General features: G+C 35.9%; 1 protein-coding gene across 4 annotated transcripts in view; it reads left to right on the top strand.

The window, feature by feature from the left end:
- The window catches only part of PTPN4 (protein tyrosine phosphatase non-receptor type 4), a 217,630-nt gene that overhangs the window by 163,929 nt on the left and 31,235 nt on the right, over window positions 1-22,466 (top strand). For all 4 annotated transcript variants that reach the window (XM_078146809.1, XM_020963090.2, XM_020963089.2 and 1 more), the window contains 3 exons: window positions 4,925-5,050; window positions 6,232-6,390; window positions 19,851-20,010. In XM_078146809.1, coding sequence (XP_078002935.1) covers window positions 4,925-5,050; window positions 6,232-6,390; window positions 19,851-20,010 — 445 coding nt within the window. The remainder of the gene's footprint in view (window positions 1-4,924; window positions 5,051-6,231; window positions 6,391-19,850; window positions 20,011-22,466) is intronic.

Raw genomic sequence — 22,466 nt, 5'->3', positions numbered from 1 at the left:
GGAGAGCTATAAGATGATGGCTATTGGGAGTGGTCAGATTGAAAGTTTTTTAAGGATGGTGGAGACTGAAGATTAGTGAGAGAATGAAAATAGTAGAATAAAGCATGGGGAGAGACAGGAAGGGTACGATATTGTGGCGTTTATGTAGGAATTTTGGATTTATTGATTAAGAAAATGAAACACTTTGGGAGGTGCAACATCAAGGGTATGACTGTCCCATTTTGTATCTGAGTGAAGTGGATGACTGAGTAATGGGAACTGAATACATTGAAGAGTTTTGAGTTAAAAGAGAGACTATTTGGGGCCCAAGAGATAACAGTGGCCGGGATCTGCAGTGAATGACAATTTTAGATAGAGGTAACTTAAAATAGGAGAGATTGGCAGTTGAAAGTCTGAAGTGTCAGTGAGGAGAAAAAAGTATTCTGACTCCTACTTTGGGACCAGAGATTTGGAGTATGAAAAAGAAGGTACAACCAGTACTGGAAAGGATGGCTAGGGATGCATTTTCTAGGGGAACAAAGTCTCTGTGAATTCCGGAAGATGAAAGGAGCATGGGAGGATGAGGTTTAAAATTAAGGGAAGTTGTTTAATTTTGAACCCAATGGAAGTGGGTTGAAGGATATATTTCGGAATTTGGGGAAGGGAGATAATGGTTTATTGTTATGGAGATTTGATGCAACTGGTATTGAGAGAATAAAGATAGAATAAAAATTTGCTAAACATTGGAGAATGAGTTCAGGCAAAGTGTAGCTGATGAAGGCAGGTGAGATGAACATTCTAAATCAGATTACAACTTGAAAATTTTAGTATTCCTCTTAAATATATGATATACTGAGAAATTTCTCTTCTAAGCACTTTTTTCATTTAGTCAGCTTGATTTCACATTTATAGTTAGTATTGTTTCTCCAATATAAAGCTATAAATTGACAATATAGGTGTTACATTTTTTCATCAGAGCTTTTTTAAATGAAAACCATTGATCAAAAGAAAAACAATATTGTGCTGATTCGACTTTGTTCCTGACTTTTTTATCCCTATAAGAATATAAGCAAAATATATTTTCAAGAAAAAAAGGTGATTTGTTTTGGCCTTAAGAATTAGATACATTGTATTTAAATAACAAACATAATCTTAGTGTTTTATTACATTTGGAAAATAGTGGCCATAAATCTGTCTCATTTAAGATCACATAAAAGTAGTAATCATAAGAAATACAGTTTTTGTGAAATGGCAGAAGTAACAAACTTTAAAATGGTATTTAAGATGTTCACAGCATAAAACTAAGTATAAAGGAGAAGAATTTTTATTTAATTTCTCCTTACATAATATACATTTAAATAGCTATGTAAAATTTGAGAATGAAACAAGAAATTTATTAATTATTAACTTTTTTAACACATGCATAGTATTAATTTTTATGCCCAAATGATCTTTGCTTTTGGCAGCTCATATATTTTTATCAAAGGCTTTTTGGCCAAAATGTTAGCTTCTATCTTTACATTTTTAAGAAACAATCCATTAGGGGCATCTAGGTGGTGCAGTGGTAGAGCACCAGCCCTGGAGTTGGGAGGACCCAAGTTAAAATTCAGCCTTAGATACTTACTAGCTGTGTGACCCTAGGCAAGTCACTTAACCCTAATTGCCTCGGAAAAGAAGAACCCATTAATCTGCATGAAGGTCATATTGCTATTGATCTCTATTTAAGATGTCTGTATACTTTTCAAAAAATTTTCCCTTTTTTAAAGAAAGTTATCTAATTCAGATATTTGTTATATTGGAATTTTACATTTACTATTTTTTTGTGTGTGTAACAGGTAGATATATAACTCCAGACTTCTGGTTTAGATACCAGAAGAAATAAGTCATAACTGTATATAAATATAGAAGATATTCAACACCAACCATGTGTCCAAATATATCTACTCTTTCCACTACCCAGCCCCTATAAAGCTGAGAATTCTTAGCCCTAATTTTGAGACACACTAAGCATGCTAATGTGCTTCTTCTGCTCACCATTTCTCTTATCTCTCTCTCTCTCTCTCTCTCTCTCTCTCTCTCTCTCTCTCTCTCTCTCTCTCTCTCTCTCATACATACACACACACACACACACACACACACACACATACACACACACACACACCCTCTACCCCTTCTTTTGGGTCCCAGAGACTGTGGTCCTTTTCACAAATGTAAATGCTCCTGAAAAGGCTTTTATACCTTATTAGCTCACACTTTACCAACTAACTTTAAAGGAATGAACAGAAATGAAATCTAAGATGACTGAGCTGGGAAGAGAGGGAGTGTTGGGGAAAAGTGGAAGAAGGCTATCAAGAGAAAGGAAAGGATCACTCATACGAGAAGTAAGAGGTTGCCAAAGATAAAATTTGTCACTTCAACTCTTTCTACAACCCAGGAACTATTTGTCAATGTTTGGAAATAGTCTGAGTTGACTCCTGCCACAGAACAGTGATTCCCAGTCTGTAGGGTAGGGATTCTTAACCTTTTTGGTGTGTTATGGACTCCTTTGACAGTCTGATTTAGTCCATGGACCCCTTCTCAGAATGTTTTTAAATATGTAAACACATATTATTATGAAGTAAATAATTACATATACATTATCAAAATATATTTTTAAACACAAGTTCACAGACCTAGATTAAGACTGCTCCAGGGTATGTCCTATTAATTGGAAGAATAGCACAAAATTGTCAAAACAGATTTAAGAAGTACTGGGGAAAACTTTTGGCAGGAAGTAGAATTTAGTTGAAACTTAGCCAGGAGATAGAAGTGAGGAGGGAAAGAATTCAAGGTATGGAAGGCAACAAGTGAAAATGTATAGAGTAGGGAGATGTTGCATCTTCCTTCAGGAACAGTAAAGAGGTCAGTATTAGTGGATCATAAAGTATGTGAAGGGGAATAAGGTATATGAAGACTAGAAAGATTGGAAGGGTCCTGGTTATGAAGGACTTTAAAAACAAAACAGAATTTCATATTTATCCTGGAGGTAATAGGAAATCACTATTGTTTATTGAATAAGAAAATGACATGGTCAGACCTATACTTTTGAAAGATCACATTGGAGCTGAGTGGAGTGAGGAAAGATTTGAGATGGAGACCAGCCACCAGGTTCTTGGAATTCTCCAGTTTTGAGGTGATAAGGACCCTGGTCCACAGTGATAGCAGTACTAGAGGAGAGAAGGTGGAATCGACAGGACTTGACGAAAGAATGCATTGGGGGAGGGGAAATGTGTGAGAGACTGAGGAACTGAAGATATTAGCCTTAGTGAATGGGAAAACGGTAGTGCCCTCAGTAGTAGTAGGGAAGACAGAAAAAGAGGAGCGTTTGGGGGTGGGAGGAGATAATGAGCTCAGTTATGAATATGTTGAGTTTAAAATGTCTGTAGGACATCCACCTTAAGATGTCCTTATAGGCAGTTGGGTTTGTAAGACTAGAAGTCAGGGAAGAGGTTAGGGCTAGAAAATTGATCTGAGTATCCTCTGCATTGAAATGATTATTAAAACCATGAAAACTAATGAGATCACCAGGCAAAATAAAAAGTGTAAAGAGAGAAGAGAAAGCAGAACAGGACTGAGCCTTGGGAGACACCCACACTTAGACATAATATAGATGATGATCCAAAAAAGCTAGGAGAATTGAGAGAGATAGCTCATTGTCACAAAAAACTAAAGAGAAGAAAGTATCAGAGACAAGAGGGTGATCTGACAGTGTCAGAGGTTAGAGAGAGGGCAAGAAGGATAAAGACTGAGTAAAGACCATTATATTTACAATTAAAAGATCATTAGTAACTTTAGAGAGCTGTTTCTCTTGAATGACAAGTGTGAGTTCAGACACAGGCTAAAGAGAATTAAGAGTGAGAGGAAAGGAAGTGGAAGCACCAATTGTAGGCAGCCTTCTTAAATAGTTTAGACATGAAAGGGAGGGGAAAGACAAAACAATCACTAATTGGGGTGGCTGAGTCAAATGAGGTTTTTTTTGAGGATGGGTGAAACCTGGGTGTCATTGTAGGCAGCCAGGAAGTAGCCATTAAAGAAGGAGTGATGAAATGGGAATCTTTTGTACATGTAGAAGAGTTTACTTCTGCACATAGAAGGGCCACCTCTTCATAGAGATGGGTGAGAGAGGAGAGAGTGGGAAAAGATACCTGCGTGAGATGAGGAGGATGGGAAAAGAGAAAGATCTTAGAGAATGGCTTCAATTTTCTCTGTGAAATATGAGGCAAGTTTCTCATATTTTTGAGAGGGTGATGGGAGAAGGAGCCTAATTGGTTTGAGAAGGGATGAAAAGGTTTGGAAAGGCCTTTGTGGTGAATGGCATAGTGAATCGTTTATGGAGGATTGCCTTACCACAGCGAGGGCCAAGTTGAAATTATGTAATTTAAGTTTGTAGTGGACTCAGTATACATATTTTCATTTTCTCCAGTTTGGTTCATCAGTATGTGACTAGGAATGAAGGCACAAGATAATGAGAGTAATCTAAGACTGAGGCTTGTCGAGACAAGATTGATAATAGGATAAAGGGGAAAGGAACTCAAGATAAGTGATTGGTGTAGAGTTGAACTTGTTTACTAACTGTTCAAGATGGGGAAGGGAGGAGAGTGTAGCCAGTATAAAGTGATGCTCTGGGAAAGAACTAGGCCTGGGAGGGTGGGAGAAGGGTATAGCTAGTGCAAAGTGATCTCTGGGAAAGAACTAGGTCTGGGGGGTGGGGTGGGAGGGAGAATGATAAGATGTCACAGTGAAGACAAAGAACACTGAAAAATACTGAAAACATTCATTTCTTTCACATAGTTACTTCAGAGAATATTTCATTCATGTGAAAGAAATATTGTGATTTCATTTAAGATTTGGTTAGGTGAACTAGGTCTTGTGTTATAATTTTAGCCATTTCCTATTATTTCTGCAGATCCCCAAGCAAACCTTTGGCACGGAAATTGATGGATTGGGAAGTAGTGAGTAGGAATTCATTGTCTGATGAAAGATTAGAAACACAAAGTTTACCATCACGCTCTCCACCTGGAACGCCAAACCAGTAAGTAAAATAGGACCTCAGGTTTGCATTAGTACAAACCTAGTTATCAGTGCTATCCAGCTCCCAAAGTACAATGTAGGACTACAGTTTAAGCTAATGATACAGTATATTTATCATTGCATAAATCATCTACTCTGACTCCATAGTTTCCATTCTGTCATCAGTAGGTGAAAAGGACTCTTATTCTTTCCAATATAATTGAGTTAACACCATTGGTGACCAACTAGCTGCCACTAGATCCCAAGGCTTTACTTGGTACAACTGCAAGTTAGTTGCTGTTGTCATGCCCTCTCTGTTCTAGAGAAAGGGAATCAGCTGTCGGCAGCTCCCATTATCAGTATCCTACTGCCCCTACTCAGAAGTGATCTCATAGCTTCAGAATAATTGAATCTCTTTTAAAAAGCTTGGGAAATCTGACTTACACTCTTCAAATTACCCCCAGCTCCTCACTGTCTCCATTATTATAAATTTTCTAAGATGAATTTCTGCCTTATGAAAGTCAAACTTTGGGGCAGCTAGGTGGCACAGTGGATAGAGCACTGGCCCTGATGTCAGGAGGACCTGAGTTCAAGTCCGACCTCAGACCAAACACTTGATGCTTACTAGCTGTGTGACCCTGGGCAAGTCACTTACCCCCAATTACCAAAAAAAAAAAAATCAAACTTTAATTTTTGTTATCATTTGTACACACACACACACACACACACACACACACACACACACATACATCTGGATGATGACCAAGCTATTGAAACTTCATAAAACAGCAACATTTAAAAAAAAAAGTTTGAGCCACCTTAAAGGAAAATGCTTACACTTCTTCTACACAGAGAGTCACATTTTCAGAATATTGGATTCACTCAAAAAAGTGAGGGATGGGATAGAAGGAGGGGTGCTGAGCAACACAATTTTGAAACTGTATACATACATATATATACATGCACACACATATAATAAAAAGATTTAATAAGTAGAAAGTTTAAAACATCAGTGATATAATAACATGCTCATTTCAGTTATTGATATAAGTACTAAGAAAATGAAATCAAGAATATCCAAAAAAGCTTTTGCACACTTAGAATCTTTAATTTTTTTAAAAGAAAACTTTTTGGTGTAACTTCACAGTTTAGAAAATTTTTTAAATTAAAAGTTAAAAAAAATTTTATCCAATTTTTATTTAGTCGCAACTCTGCATTTACACAAGAGGGAACCCGACTACGACCATCTTCAGTTGGACACTTGGTAGACCATATAGTCCACACCTCTCCAAGTGAAGTTTTTGTGAATCATAGATCTCCATCATCAACACAGGCTAATAGCATCATTCTGGAATCATCACCGTAAGTTCTTGATTTATTATGTTCTTTCACCAGTATTTTCTTGAGTGTTTCAAATTCTGTAAGTTAAGTAGCATTAAAATTGAAGGTGCCTAAATGTATAGTTTAATTTACATATTACTTGATATTTATAGAAACTATGTACCTCATATTAGTTTGTATATCAGGGTTCATATTAGTACAGTTTTTGCAATTTTTCTGTCATTTCATTGACACAGATTGTATCTGAGTAATGATTAACCACTCCTGCATGTTTATGGACATAAAGTAGTACCAGTGGGAGAAGGAAAAAGGGGAGAAGTAGCCAGAGTAGAGGCAGCTGTACTCTTTTTATAAGTGTCAAGACAGTAGAAAGAGTTGTGTCAGAAAAGTGTTGAGTAGCCAAGGAAAATATGAGGAAGTGGTCTTCCCACTCCAGCTTGAGAAGAACTAGTCATTCAGAATATTTAGACTTATACATAAGTAAGTATATCTAGACATTCCTATATGATCATAAAACCTTGTATGTGGTGATCCAGTATAAGTACCTCTTCAACCTGTGCTGTAATATTGTCATACCTTCGTATCAGAAAATTTAAATACTAATTTACTGACCCATGTTATATGTCATCAACACAGACTAAAAGTATTCTGGAATCACCATAAATTCTTAATCCATCTCTATGAAAAAGAGTTCAGAGAGTCCTTGAGGAGAATGGAAAGGCTTGATTTGTGCTTTAGGAACATCAGTGTGGCAGCTGCGTGGGTAAGAGGATCAAGGTGGAAGAGTTAAGGCAGGGAGACAAACGAGGAGATTATTGTAACTGTCCAGGAGAGATGAAATGATAAGTACCTTTGCCACCTGGAGCGGCAGCCAGAGTAAAGGAATGGGGCAGTTATATAAGAGATTTTTGTAGTGGTTATGTTCCTTATCTCATGAGCTTTCATGGGTTCATCTATGACTCTATGCAAATAATGCCAAGATTGGTATATTTAGTCTTGAGTCTATGTCATGAGCTCTAGTCCCAAGGCCCAACTCTATTTGGCAGTTTCCACCTGTTTGTTCTGTAGGTGTCTTAAACTCAGCATTTCTGAATCAGAATTCATAACCTTTTTACCTTTACTCCCAAACCCTCCCTTCTCTGCCTAATTTTCTGATTTCCATTAAGTACATCACCATATTTTGAGGACTACAGGTTTACAACCTAGGAATCATACTCAATTCTTCTCTTTACTTCACTCTTCATAATCTGTATAGGCACCAAGGTTAATCAAGTTTCAAGGAGAATTAGGAAGCAAAACTATTATAGTTGGAGATCTCAATGTTCATTTCCTCAGACCTAAACAAATTAACAAAAAGTTCAACAATAAAGGTCAGGACCCAAATTAAATTTGATTATATGCTACAACATATAAACCTCATACTAAATGCTAAAAACATCTTTCAATCATTACAGTGAAGTAAAAATTGTAATCAGCAAAGATCATTTGAAGAAAGCAATAAAACTTAAGTGGAAAGTAAAGAATTTAATCTTAGAACATGTTAGCAAAATGTCTGTAAATTTAATTCAACAAAATCTGTCACATGCCTATGATTTGCAAAGTTTTTTCTTTAGAGCCTGATGCTCTCCCTCAGTCTGAGTACTATAAGAGTAATTTGGGTTTGGTTTATTTGATTTTTAATCCAAGAATCTATTTGAACTTCAAATAAGAAGCATAATAATATAATGGAACGAATTCTGGACTTTATTCAAACCCCTGCTCTGACATTTATTGGGTGATATTCTAAGTCTCAGTTTCCTGAGTGTAAAGTGGGGTAATTGTACTCCATCACAGTGTTATAATGATCAAATGATCATTAAATCAAATAAATGTAAAAGCTCAAAGTGCTATACATAATAAATTATTATTACTAATTACTTTATTTCCTCAAAGTAAAGCAATATCTTTTTTTGGAAGGAAGTAATTGGGGTTAAGTGACTTGCCCAGGGTCATACAGATAGTAAGTGTCTGAGGCCGGACTGAACTCGGGTCCTCCTGACTCCAGGGCCTGACTCCATTGCTCTATCCACTGCACCACCCAGCTGCCCTAAGCAATTTCAAACATCACTAACCTTACTACTAATTTAATACTAACAGATTTTATGCTACAGACTGTTTTTCTGTAGTATTCTGCACATATTATTTTGAGGAACTCAAATATGTAACAAGAAATGTGTGAATTCCATAGTTTTGTAAATTCCTAGAGAGCAGAGTGATTTTTATTTTTGTGATTTTTATTTTTGTCTTTGTATCACTGGCACTTAGCATAATGATTTATACATAAATCCCTCTTGAATTGAGTTGAATTCCTTATGCTAAATCTGAAAAGAATGCAAACAAATTATTACATAAAGGATAGGATAATATACCAAAAGGAGAATATCTAAATCACCTAGGGCATTTGGTTACTGATGAGGCCAGGATTTGGTTCCTTTACATGCCACCTAGTTTTACTTAGGGAAGTACTAACTTTACCTTTAATTCCAACACATAATTCCCTCTAACAGTTTCTCAGATCAGGAGCTCCTAAGTACATAGTAAATAAATTCGTATACTTTATTAACATTTATTAAGTGCCTATGTTATGAAAGTGCTCTGTTCAGTTAAATTTCACTTCATTTATAAATTTAAATTTTATTTTAAAACGGTATTTTAGATTTGTGTGCAGTGTCTTTCAAGGAATTCTGATTTGCCTCACAATATCCATATTTATATGATAGTTTACAAAATACTTTCTGTATAACCATGAAAGAAGTAGCAATATTAATACCTGACATTTAGATTTATAATTTACAGGGTGCATTTTACCCGATAACTTTATGATGCAGGTAGTGCAATTCCTATCCTTGTTTTACAGATAAAGAAATTGAAGCTGAGGGAGTTTGAGTGAATTGGTCAGTTTCATAGCAATTAAAGTAGCAAAGCTGGAACTTCTAGCTTAAAGTCTAATTATCTCAATCCATTATACCGGGCTATCTTCATTGTGTTTATGTATAATTTCAATCTTGTGGCATTTTCAAAAGTAGGGAAGTGGCAGATGAAAAAAAAGTAAAGCATTAAGTATTGTGATTTAAGATCACATCACACAAAGGTAGTAAAAATTAAACCAGAACATGGGTCTTTTGATTCCAGACTTAGTATTCTTTTTACTAGCTTATACTTCCTTCCTTTGCAAACTTCAGGAGTGTTGGAAAAGGGAGATGAGGATGGGTGGAAGAGAAAGTTCATAGTCAACCTTTCATTTGTTTGGTTAAACAAAGAATCAGATTTGTGATTTCTTGTTTTACTTAAAGATATATAGTAGATAAGTTTAATGAAACATTGCATTAGTAATGATTACCGTATCACCTCTAGCACCTCATTCTAAATATTACTGAGGTCCTAGGTTGTCATTTCCTTTCTTGTCCTGTGACTGCTTGAACAAGTTGGAATGTTTCAGTTTGTAATGTATTGAAATAATCCACAACATAAATTAATTTAAAAATATTTAAGTATTTGTTTCAATAAAATCACATGACAAATATTAACATATTCTTATTAATATGTAAGAAAGATGACTGTTTATGTAACAAAACAAAAACGAGCCAACATTTCTCTCGTTATGGAGGAAGTTGAAAAGGAATCTGTAGAAAGTCAAGTCCCAGCTAAAATCCCACCTTCTATAGGAAGCCTTTCCATATCCTTAATACCAGTGCCTTCCTTCTGTTGTATATTCCCAATTGATCCTACTAGAGAACATAGTTGTTTGCATGTTGTCTCCCTCATTAGATTGTGAGCTCCTTGAGAGCAGGAACTATCTTTTGCTTTTCTTTTTTCCCCTAGAGCTTAGCACAGCGCCTGGCATGTAATAGGCACTTAATAAAGATTTGTTGATTGTGGACTGTGATACATATTGTTGAAAGCAATAGCCCATAAAACTGCTTTGACTGAAGACCAAACTGCTCGGACTGCTGTTATTTATGCATTCATAAGGAAATTCAAAGCTGACTAGACACCTATAAAAGAAGATGAGTTTTGCCCATTGATAGATTGTCAGTTATCACAATTCATTATGCTAATATATTGCAGTACATTACAGTGTTGCATCTATTTTTACAGAGTGAAAAGCCAAATATAAAAGCCAAACACCTTGAATCATTTAAAGATATTTTTATTCTTTTATATCTCCACCTTTCTTACAATCAAAAGTTATTATGTAGTAAGGTGCATAATACTTTGTCAGTAACCTTTATAGTGTAGATAAATATGGTTTCTTTTAAAAAATTAAAGATTCTAAGTATGCAAAATATTTTGGATATTCCTGGTTTCATTTTCTTAGTACATATATCAGTAACTGAAATGAACATGTTATTAAATCACAGAGATTTTAAACATTCTACTTACACACCTATAGTTTCAAAATTGTGTAGCTCAGCTCCCCATCCCTCCCTCTCTTTGAGTGAATTCAGTGTTCTGAAAATGTGACCCTCTGTGTAGAAGAATTGTAAGCATTTTCCTTTAAGGTGGCTCAAACATTTTGTTATTGTTGTTGTTATATGAAGTTTCAGTGGCTTGGTTATTATCCATATGCAGCTACTGGGGGGGGGTGTGTGTGTACAAATGATAAAAATTTTGTGTTGGTAAATATTGTGTAACACACCTTTAGAGTCCTATTTAACTCAAATAAAATAGTATTTCATCTTACCCATAGAAATACACTAGCTGCATATTAACCAATATATGAATGAATGACTCTCTGAAATGTCATTTGAGTTTCAGAATATTTGTGTAGTAGAATATACCAGCACAAAAAATGCAGTAATTTAATTTATGATGAAGGGGATGGTTTCAGAAAAACCTGAAAAGACCTTAAGACATGATGCAAAGTGAAGTGAGCAGAACCAGAACAGTTTATGCAACAACATTGTACAAACACTACTGAAAGACTTATTTATAATTATTTTCAGAAAATAAAATTCTGAATTTAATAAACACCAACAAAAGAATGTTTCCATCACTTTCAAAATTGTTTCTCTTGTCTGTTTACCTCTGAACTTGTATTCTATTCTGTGTTTTTTGAAAATGCTTTAGTTTTTCAGGTCTTTTTTTTTTTTGACAATGCTCTTTCTAGCTCCCCCCTGACTCTGCAAATCCTTTTTCCACAAATAAAAGGAGAAAATCACAGTGTTTGTAACAAATAAGCATTGTCAGACAAAGCAAATCAAAATATATTCATCATGTCCCAAATGTATATTTTATACTTCATTTTGTGTCCATCACATCTCTCTTAGGAAGGTAGTGGCTAGCACAACTCATCAAAGGTTGATCATTGAATCATTGCATTGCTCATAATTCTTAAGTCTTTCCAAGTTGTATTTGTTTTTGCAATAAAAAAATTTATTTCCTTTTCAGCTCAGAATTCTCTCCCTCCTACTTACCCCTTCTCTGTATTGAGAAAGCAAGAAAAACCAAACCTTTACAAATGTGTATGTGTTGTCAAGCAAAACAAATTCCTGCATTAGCTGTGTTTTCTCCAACGCCCACCCCCAATAACCAAGTCATCAACAGCCATTTGAAAAAAATGTTCTAAATCTTTATGTAGACCATTCCAATTAAATTAAAAGTTTAAGTAAAATGAGATGGTTTATAGTATCCTTTTTTCCTTCTAGTGCTATGTACTGACTTTGGTGTAAATAACATTTATCTATAAATATAAAATACCTCTTCAGTTATTCTTACTGGGATACTTGCTGACATAATTTGTCAACTGTTACTATGGTTTGAGCTACAGAAGCCAGGTAGTATTCTTGATGAGTTCTTGGCTCTCCCAACTGTGGACTTGAGCTTAACCTTATCCTCATAGTCTCTGACCTTACTGTCCAGCACTCTAACCCAGGACAGCTCCTGAAACCATAGTGTTCTATTTTCTTGAGGAGCCTATGATGCTATACTTTCTCCCTTTCCCACTGTCTTTGAGTTTTAGATTCTTGGTTCCTAGGGTTAGTTACCCATTTCTGGTGGTGAGTATTAGGGATCCTAGTTGTGAAACTTAATTTTGGAGCTCTGGAGTCTTCAGAAAGCCTTGCCATGTGTCTTTTGTTCAAGAAGAATTTCATTCTCGGCATTTATGTCTTTTGAGCTCCTTTATATTTTATTGGCCTTGGAAATATAAATTAATACAGTACTGAATTTGACACGTATACGTTTACATTTTTTGTATTTCAATGTAAACTAACTTGAATTAACAAGTTAAAATTTGAAAAACTTTCTACTAGCCTTGTCTGAGGCATGAGGTTAAATACAAATAAACTATAATGGCAGCCAAAGGCAAATAAAGACAGTGGATAGAGCTCTAGGCCTCATGTCAGGAAGACCCAGATTTAAATCTAGCTTTAGACTGACCAGATTGGATTCAGATAATCTAGTTTACTAGCTGTGTGACTCTGGGCAAGTCATTCTGAATCTGTCTGTTTCTCAACTGTAAAATATAACATAAGAGCACCTACTTCCCAGGGTGGTTATGAGGATCTAAGGAGATGATATTTATAAGGAACTTAACACTGTGCCAGGTACATAGCAGGCATTTAATAAATGCTTACTTCCTTCCTTCCTTCTTTCATCAGTCTTTATTGCAGGAGAACATCTCAAGATGAGAGATGTTTTAAAAGAGCAGCCTCTTTTCTAAGGACTATTTTATTAGTGTATTCCCAAATGTGAATACTTTAACTTAAATCAAAATTCATCTCAAATCTTATAGGATAGGTCTTTACCTACAGAGAGCCTGAAGCCTTGTCCTTTAAAAATATATCAGAAAAAAAACCCCATAAAATAAAATTGAATGTTGTATAATTAAAATATCCATTCTTGACCCAGAAAACCAATGCGGAAATTCACTTCCTTCATTTCATTAAGGAGGCAGAGTACTCTGGGAGTACTCTGGCTGTGAAATGTAGTGCCAGTTGGGAAGTGGCCAGACGAATTGTGTCATGTAATGGAATGGGATACTGTTAAGCTGTAAGGAGTCAGGTCACCAATATTTATTGAGATAAATTGGAGATGATCTTAGAAAGAAGGCATTAGCATTAAGGGGAACTGGGAAGGTTTCTGGCAGAGAATGGTATTTCATCTGAGAGGTGAAGGCAGATGGGGAAGCCAGGAGGTGGAGTTGAGCAGGAAGACATTCCAGGCATTATGTGCCTACTGTGTGCCAGGCACTATCCTGAGCCCTGGTGGTACAAAGAAGTGCCAGAGACAGTCCCTTTTGTCAGGGAACTAACAAATTAAGGAGGGAAGACAACACATAACAAGAAACTGAAAAGTGGTGAGGAAGGTAGAGTACTTGGTACAGGGGTGTTACAGAGTCCTGCAGCCATGGTAAGAAATAATCTGAGGAGGTGTGAGTTACTAAATTGAGTTCATCTTGCAGAATGATGAGTTTTTGGAGATCATTAAATTCAGATCAGCCAGGTAGGAGATGATAAGGTGAATTCCCTGAATGTGCTCTTCAAACAGAGGGTCTGAGAGGAGCTCTTGAAGCCCATCCCCCCACCCTTACCACCCGGAGGGTGGGAAGGACCACAGAGGCAGAAGAGGAAAGTGTAAGAAGATTGGAAAGATAGTATGGGCTTTAAAAACAAACGGGTTATCTGTTTGGTCTCGTTTGTAATAGCGCACCACTGGAGTTTATTTAACGTGGACCTGATGGAAGGTGGACTGAAGTGAGGAGAGACTTGAGACAGGGAGACTTCCCAGAACTCTTTTGCAGTACTTCAGGCCTGAGTTAATGAAGGCCTGCACTGAGGTAACGGCGGTGTCAGAGGAGAGGAGGCATGTGTGAGAGATATTACAAAGGTAGATGTACAGGATCTGGCAAAAGATTGTGTTTATGGAGTGAGAGATGGAAGTCAAGGAAACAGGCAGTTTCAGAGAATCCTGGAAATACTTGAACAAACTTTTATGAATAAAGACAAAACAACTTTGAAGGACTTAAGAACTCTGATCAATCCAGTCATCAGTCATGATTCCAGAGGACTGGTTATGAACTGTGCTGCACACTTTGTGACAGAGATGATGTATTAAAGATGTACATTTGTAAATGTGATGTATTCAAAATGACATGAGGGTTTTAAACAGGTACCATGTGGAATTCTGTTTTGGTGACTATATTTGTTACAAGCATTTTGTTTTTCTTTTAAATTGGAAACTGGAATGAAAAGAAGAGAAAATAAATGCTTGTTAATTGAAAAATAAAATGAGAAAAGAAACTATTGAAATTAGGATTTAACAGTTATTTTATGAGAACTCTGAGGAGCTAGAGAGTTTTAACTGTCATTCAGGGGATACTTTTAACTGTGGTGGCTAAAGAGAAGACAGAAGCAAAAGGTCCGAGAAAACATACTTCCTTAAGAAAACCAAGTTTAACCTAGTTGATATTGCAAAGAAACATGAATGCTTGGAAAGAAGTTTTAATTGATATCCTGAGAGAACTAAATAGTGAAGCTCTTTTTCCAGAATTGACAAGTTGGCAGTTTTAATGGTTAAAGTTGACTTTGTGATTTCACAGCTGAGTAAATTATTATTTTTATCTTTGTCTTATTGTTTGTTATACTGTTGATAGTATACCAAGAAAAGAAAAAGAAGTGGTCAGTGTATTGATTTTGCTGAAATCCTTTTTTTTCTTTTCCTTTGTTATGTCACTGGGCAAGGAAGAGGGAGAGAGGGCTTATCTTATATTCATAAATGAATGTGATATAAATGTAAATCAGTAAAACTTTTTAAAATATACAGGTTTTTTAAAAATTGCGAATACTTTGCTTCCTTTTTATAAGTAAGATAGACCTACTTAGTTAGTCTCCTGTGCATCAAAGAAATTCATTCTGTAGGGCTGGATTACTTGGCCCTACCTTCAAGTACTTGGTAGGCCTTAACCTCCTTTCTAATTGGAGTCCCCCTCCTCCCTCCCACCCCTACACTGCCTTACCTCGTTGTTCTTCCCTAGTACACAATGTCTCATCACCCTATTACACAGATTTTTTACATTGGCCCCAAAATAGGAACTACTATTAGAACTGGCCTATTTAGTGATACTATTTTAAATCTATTTTAATTCCCTTATTATAATTTTTAGTTTGCCTATAAAACTCATCACTGACTAAAGCAGACACAGATCATTTTTTAAAAAGTAAGCAGCAGAATGACTACGTGTTAAATGGAGAGACATTGCTTCCGTACAGATTACGCTGGTTTGTGAGTACCCTTTGAATATATATCTTAGAAACATAACTAATAACATCTGCTTGAGAAAAGAAGTTTCATTTATTAGGGGGCACATGTCAACATAACTGCTTAGGAATTTAAGGCATGAAAAGATGCAAATTTTAACTGCTTTGTTTTGTTACACTGCAAGTAAATCAAGGGTTTGTTCCTAGAATTCAGGTTAACTAATCAGTCATTATATGTTACTTTTTCTCTTTTTTAGTCAACACCTGTGATTTCATTAGTGTGAGAAACTTGAGATAGGTAACTCCTCTGTAGCTTATAGTTCTGATCTCTCAATGCCTCAGGCAGCTCCCAAAGTAACTTCCCAGCTGGTCATCACATCGTTAGTATGTGTCAGATGCAGAATTTAAACCCAGGTCCTTGTAATTCCAAGGTCATCCCTCTATCCGCTATATAACACTGTAACTCATTACTTTATATGCGTGACTTTAATTTTTAAAAAAATAGCATTAAAATCATAAACTACTCAGAAGGGGACCTTTGTTAGCATTATATAGGCTACCCTCTTTTCCTCAAAGACTTAGCTCCCTATTTCAATCACTAACACTTGCAGAATCCTGTTTCAGTCTGGGCAGTAGCCCAGACTCGCTAGCCTTTACCTAAGCAAATCAGGAATGCTATCTAAAACCGGGCAGAAGGTACAGTAGTGCTCATTATGTTCTGCTATATTGATTTGTCCACCTGTTCCATAGCTTGAGATCCTGTTCCATATCATAGCCTGAACTGTTATCTTCCTTCTTCCTTATACCTGTCTTGAATTGTAATCTGTACTTTCTACTTGGATTTCATTCTTCTCAATAGCCACTTCCCCAGCGGTTACATCCCTGTCCTGCCTGCCTGTCTGTGCCATTCATGTTGTTTAGAGCTAAATTTAGATTCTAGATCAGTGGTGTCGAACTTAAATAGACACAAGGGCCACCAAACTACACATAAAGATCCCTGTGGGGGCATATTGACTTAGAAAATCACATATTAACATTATCAATGTTTTATTGTATTTTAATACTTCCCAGTTACATTAATTTACTTATTATTTTCCTTATTACTTCCCAATTACATTTTAATCTGTTTTGGCCATGCTTGGGAGTGTTTGGGCCATCTGGGGCCTTCCTGGCTGTGTGTTTGCAATTCTGCTCTAAATTACCTACTGTGACTCTCAGTATCATTTTCCAGATGAGCTTAATTCCCTTAGATTCTTTCTTACTTGGTTCTGCCCTCAAGATAAACAGTACCCGCATACTCAATATCTAAACTAATTGTTCTTCCCCCCATACCCACCCCTGTACTTATGAACTCTCTCCTGCATGTCACTAAATGATCTACCCACCAGTCCAACCTCACTTTCTGTCCTGGACTCTTTTGACCTGTCCTGATCTATAGCCTCTCATTACCTAGTACTGACTATATTCCATGAATGTTTCTATAGGTTCCAACTGAAATTATTTGAGTTAATCGTACCAGCATACACTGTAGCATGAGCTCACAACCCAGTCAGCCAGTGAAATTTAGTGTTAACAATCTCCACAGGAAAAATGAAATGGATGAAGAATGGCTAATTGTCTAGACTCTGTTATTCATTTGGATGGATATTCTTCAGCTTATGAACTTGGTCCAACAGACATTGCAGATGGACAATGAACTGGGCCTAGAAATGCAAAAAAATGAAAAGATTGAATTCTATCAACCGTCCCACACTGGTCAAACAACTATTTTTTTTAACATCAATATTCTTTTACTCATTCTTTATGGTTATTAATCACAAATGCTATAATCTCTGAAGAATTAACATCATGGGTAACTCAAAAGAGAAATGGAAACATATGGTAGCTTCAAATAGGTTATGGCTTGTAATAAAAAAAAGATTTGTGAGTAAAACGTTGCATAAAAGACATTATCTAAGAAATTATGATCATGATTTAGAGCAAGGACAGGGGCTGATAAATGGATAGCCTGAATGCAACACTGGTACTTATATATGTATTTTTTTAACTTAATTTTTTTTTTCAATTAACAAGTGTGGTTTTTTTCTCTCAGTTTTCTTGTTACTACATAAATTGTTCTCCTAATTCTGTTCTCTTCACTTTGCTTCAGTTCAAAAAGTCTTCCAAAGTTTCTCTGAACCCATTCCTTTTGTCATTTCTTATAGCATAATAGTATTCCAGTAAGTTCATACACTATAATTTGTTCAGCCATTTCTTATTTGATAGGTACTCTCTTAGTTTCCAGTTCTTTGCTACAACAAAAATAACTACTACAACTATATTTGTACATTTGGGCCCTTTTTTTCTTTCTAGGCAACTAAGTGGCACAGTGGATTATATGCTGAGCCTAGAGTTCATTCCCAGCCTTGGACACTTAATAAATGAGTGACCCTGAGTAGGTCACTTTGAATCTGTTTGCCTCAGTTTCCTCAAATGTAAAATGGGGATCATGATAGCACCTATCTATCACAGGATTGTTGTGAGGTTCAAATGAGATATTTGTAAAGTGCTTAGAACTATTCCTGATACATAGTAGACGCACAGTAAACGTTTATTCTTTTCTCATCTCTTCCCCTTCCCTTTCTTTGGTAACCTTGTGATACTACCTATGTAATGTTAAAACATACAGAGAAAGGCTTCGATGTTGGCCACCTGTCTTGGAATGATGGGGCTATGTGAATAAGTGAGCAATTGATGGGGGTACTCAAAAATCATCCAGAATGAGAAGGTGTGGATTGTCTGAAGGCTGTGACTTAAGAGGGAATACCTACATCAGTGACTTTATGGATCTGTTGAAATATTGAAGCAGAAGAGTTCGTGCCCATCTCCCCTCCAGCAAAGCCTCTCCCTGGGAGTGGCTACCACCATAGAGAGCACCAACCTCTGTGTCAAAGTGGCTTAGGAACTGGAGAAAACACAGAGTCTGTACATGCCAGGCTTGGTGAAGCTGTATTTAAAACAAAGAGCAGAAATTAGATTATCTGGGATCAGTAGTCATATTGAGTTTATATCATAATAGAGCACAAGATTTAGGGACAAAAGATGGTTTTGAGGCCTGACTTAGCCAGTTAGTGGCCATTTGATTGTGGAAGTCACTTAACTAATCTGAGTCTATTTCTTTATTCATAAAATTAGAATCAGAAATGACCATTTCTACTAACTAACTCTGTATTGGGAGTAAAACCCTTTGTAAGGATCCAGCTTTTAAAATTTTATTTTATTTAATGAATATGCATTGCTATTTCAGACCCTGAGATAACTCTCCCTATTCAAACTCTTTTTCCCACCTGTTTTCTCATGCTCATCTTGATTTCTTGATCTCTCAAATATACTTTCTTGCTGGTTTCTCTTCTTTATATATCTTGATTTTTGAACCTATATATTCTTGACAAGTCTTCTGCCTGTGTTCCTTGTTTGGATTCAGTCTCTGAAACCCCTGAACCTACCTGCTCATCTCTAAACCTTACCTGTGTCTCCTAGTTTGGCCTGATATTTTAGACCATGACTTTGACTCTGATCTCAGAATTCTTGATTATTGTCCTTCTACCTTGTTGCAAACTGGCTTCTCTAAATACTAAGAATTAAGCAGAAGAGAGTAGAAAGTAGTTTAGAAGGGAACCCAGACAAGCTGGGAAATTAACTATACTGTTAAATTGATATGTACATTTTAAAGCTACATAATAGGAGTTCACAATTTCATATGTTTTTATGTATAATTTTTTTTCATTTTTGTCAATTAAGTTCATAATAAAAAAGAAAATTTTAATTTTAAAATATAAAGAAAAAAATGAAGGAAGAGAAATTATTGGAAAGAAAAAAAAGAAAAGCAGCCTCAGGGTTTTTGGTTTTTTTTTTCAGGAACACTCTAAAATAAAATATTTTACCTTACTCAAGATTTTTCCTTAAAATGTATTTTTATGCAGATTTAACTTGTATATAAATTTATATGTAGAAGTAAGAACTTAGTCAACAATGGAACTGATTAAATCTTTGTTATCTAAAGTTAATGGATTTTCATTTAGATAGTGAAGAATTACTATATCAAAGCCACCTCTATTAAACATTGTAAATATGTAGGTTATTTGGCCTTTTTTTTAATTTTATTTTATTTTTTGGTATGGCCCTCTTTTTTAACTGAATGCTTCTATTGACTATTTTCAGAAAATTGTCTTCTCTCTCCCATTTTTCCCTTCTGTGTTTCAGATCTCAAGAGACTTCTGAAGATGGGCAGCCTCCTGCATTACCACCTAAACAATCTAAGAAGAACAGTTGGAACCAGATTCATTTCTCACATTCCCAGCAAGACCTGGACAACCATATTAATGAAACATTTGATGTTCCTGCTTCACCTGAAAAATCTACAGTCAGTTATTGCTTGACATGTATTAATTTTATATTTTTACTGTGTTGTAATTTTTATGCACTTACAAATGGGTGGCATATGTTAAATATGTATCTGATCATAGTACTGCTGTTTTCCCACCATCTTACGGTGCAGCCAAATTTTGGAAACTCCTGTTTACAGGTCCTAGTTGATGCCTAGTATGTAGAATGTTCCTAGCAATGGCAGCAGCATTACAAATCAGTCAACAAACATTAAGCACTTTCTATGTGCCAGATATGGTGATGAGCACTGGGAATACAAAGAAAGGCAAAAACATGATTCTGGAGCTCAAAATCTAATAGGCAAGACCACATACATATATAATACATAAAGTGAAATGGAAGGTAATCTCAGAGGAAGGGAACGAGGAGTAGGTGAGACTGGGCAAGGCCTTTTGCTGGTCTGATTTGAGCTGAGTCTTGAATGGAACCACGAAAGTCAGGAGGAAGAGGGAATGTCAACAGTGACTTCATTCTAAGATAAAGCTTTTTCTTTTCAAAATCTTCAAAATGAATGTACATTTTTTTCAATTAAGATACTTCAGTAAAATTATTTCATAATTTTAAACGATGAATTAAAATTCACTGCAGTCCCAGGAGTGTTCATCATCCATTATGTAAATTGCTTAAATGCCTGAGAGTTCTTAATCATTGTACTTTTGGATATCCCTTTATCTCGGGACCTTTGGTGGTTGTTAACTTTAGAAGTTTAACAAGTTGAATTTTGTCAAATTCCTTAGTCATTTTTGTCTCTTGTTATATATATTTATAGGTCAAGAGGGAAGCATTTTCTTGAGTTTAAAATTTCACACTAATAATGGGGGATCAAGAAAGATGGAAAGAAAAGAAGGTGGAAATCAATAAACATGACCAAAGGGAGAGAATAGGGAAAGGACAGTAGAGCACGAGAAGAAGGGTCAGGGAAAGCCAAAGATAGCGTTTTCACCCAATTCACCCTGCTGTATACAAGGGACCATATTAATACAGAGAATAAAAAAGGGAAAAAAAGGAAACAAATTTCTGCTTTTAACAGCTTATATTCTAATAATTTCTACAACATGTTATCATGAGCAATTAGATATTTTGAGAAAGGAAAGAGTACTCAGAACTTGGGGGATCAGAAAACGATTTCTCCTAAGGAGCAGAGAGAGTAGTTACATCAACTTTGAAATAATCTAAGTATTTTAAGAGGCCAGGGTGAGAAGGAAGTATGCCTCAGCCTGGAGGATAGCCTGTACAAAACTACAGAGAGAGAGCAACATTTTGTTCAGCAAACATGCCAGTTTGGCAAGGCTGTTATGTTGGTGAAAAAGAATATGAAGTAAATTTAGAGATCTAGGCTGGAACTATATTGTGAAGGACTTTAAATGCTATGCTGAAGAGTTTTTATTTTCTCTTAGGCAAGTAAGAAACTACTGAACGTTGTTGAATAGGGCAGTACAGTGCCTGTGTTTTAGGAAAATTCCTTTGGCAGCTATGTGGAGAATGAATTGAGGAAAGGAGAGACAGTAAGCAAGGAGACTAGATGAAAGGTTATTGTCATAGATCTTGGAGAGATGATGGTTGTCCGAGTGTAAGAAAGAGAACAAAGGGGAAAGATGGGGATAACAAATCAAAAGATTTGACACTTGATTGGGTAGAAGAAATGAGGAAGAGAAGAGTCATGGATGACTATGAAGTTGCAAAGCTGAAAGACTAGAAATATGGTGAGGTCTTTAGCAGAATGGAGAAGGAAATGCCAAACCATTCCATTATCTTTGCTAAGAAAACCCCAAAATGAGGTCATGAAGAGTCGAGCACAACTGAAATGACTGAACACCAACATCATTAGCAGAAACATTTACATCTAGAGGAGATATGGTTTTATCAGAGAAGAAAATGAGTTCCATTATAGAGAGCTCTGCCACATTTAAAATGTGCATCTTAATATATGTGATATCTCCTTTGGAGATGAATAGTAGACAGTTGGTGATCTGGAATTATTAAGAGAACTTAGAATTAAATATATAGATTTAGTAATCATTTGTGTATTTGAATTTGTGGGACTTGATAAGACCATAAAGAGAGGAAATATGAGCAGTCTGCTTGGGTTAGAGCTTTCAGAGACATCCATCCTGACAAAGTGGGATAGTGATGATGATCCAGCATAAGAACCTGAGAAAAGGAGTGTTGAAATAGGTAGAAGGAAAATCAAGAGAGTATTATTTCAGAAGCCAAGGAAGAGAGGTGCCTAGTTTAATGCCTGGCACATGTTAGGCTCTTAATAAATACTTGTCTATTAGCAGGATATGGTGGCATACCTATCAATGGTAATCCTATCGAGGGAGGAGACCAGCTTGCTGATTGACCTCTAGAGTTCTAAGCTACAGTGAGCCATGCCTATTGAGTGGGTCTCTGTACTAATTTTAGCATTAATTTCAGAGCCTTTTGGGAGCA

The sequence above is a fragment of the Phascolarctos cinereus genome, unplaced genomic scaffold, assembly GCF_003287225.1.
Source record: "Phascolarctos cinereus isolate Bilbo 61053 unplaced genomic scaffold, phaCin_HiC Scaffold_726;HRSCAF=1367, whole genome shotgun sequence".
NCBI lineage: Eukaryota > Metazoa > Chordata > Mammalia > Diprotodontia > Phascolarctidae > Phascolarctos > Phascolarctos cinereus.
This window is presented reverse-complemented; position numbering and strand designations above follow the sequence as displayed.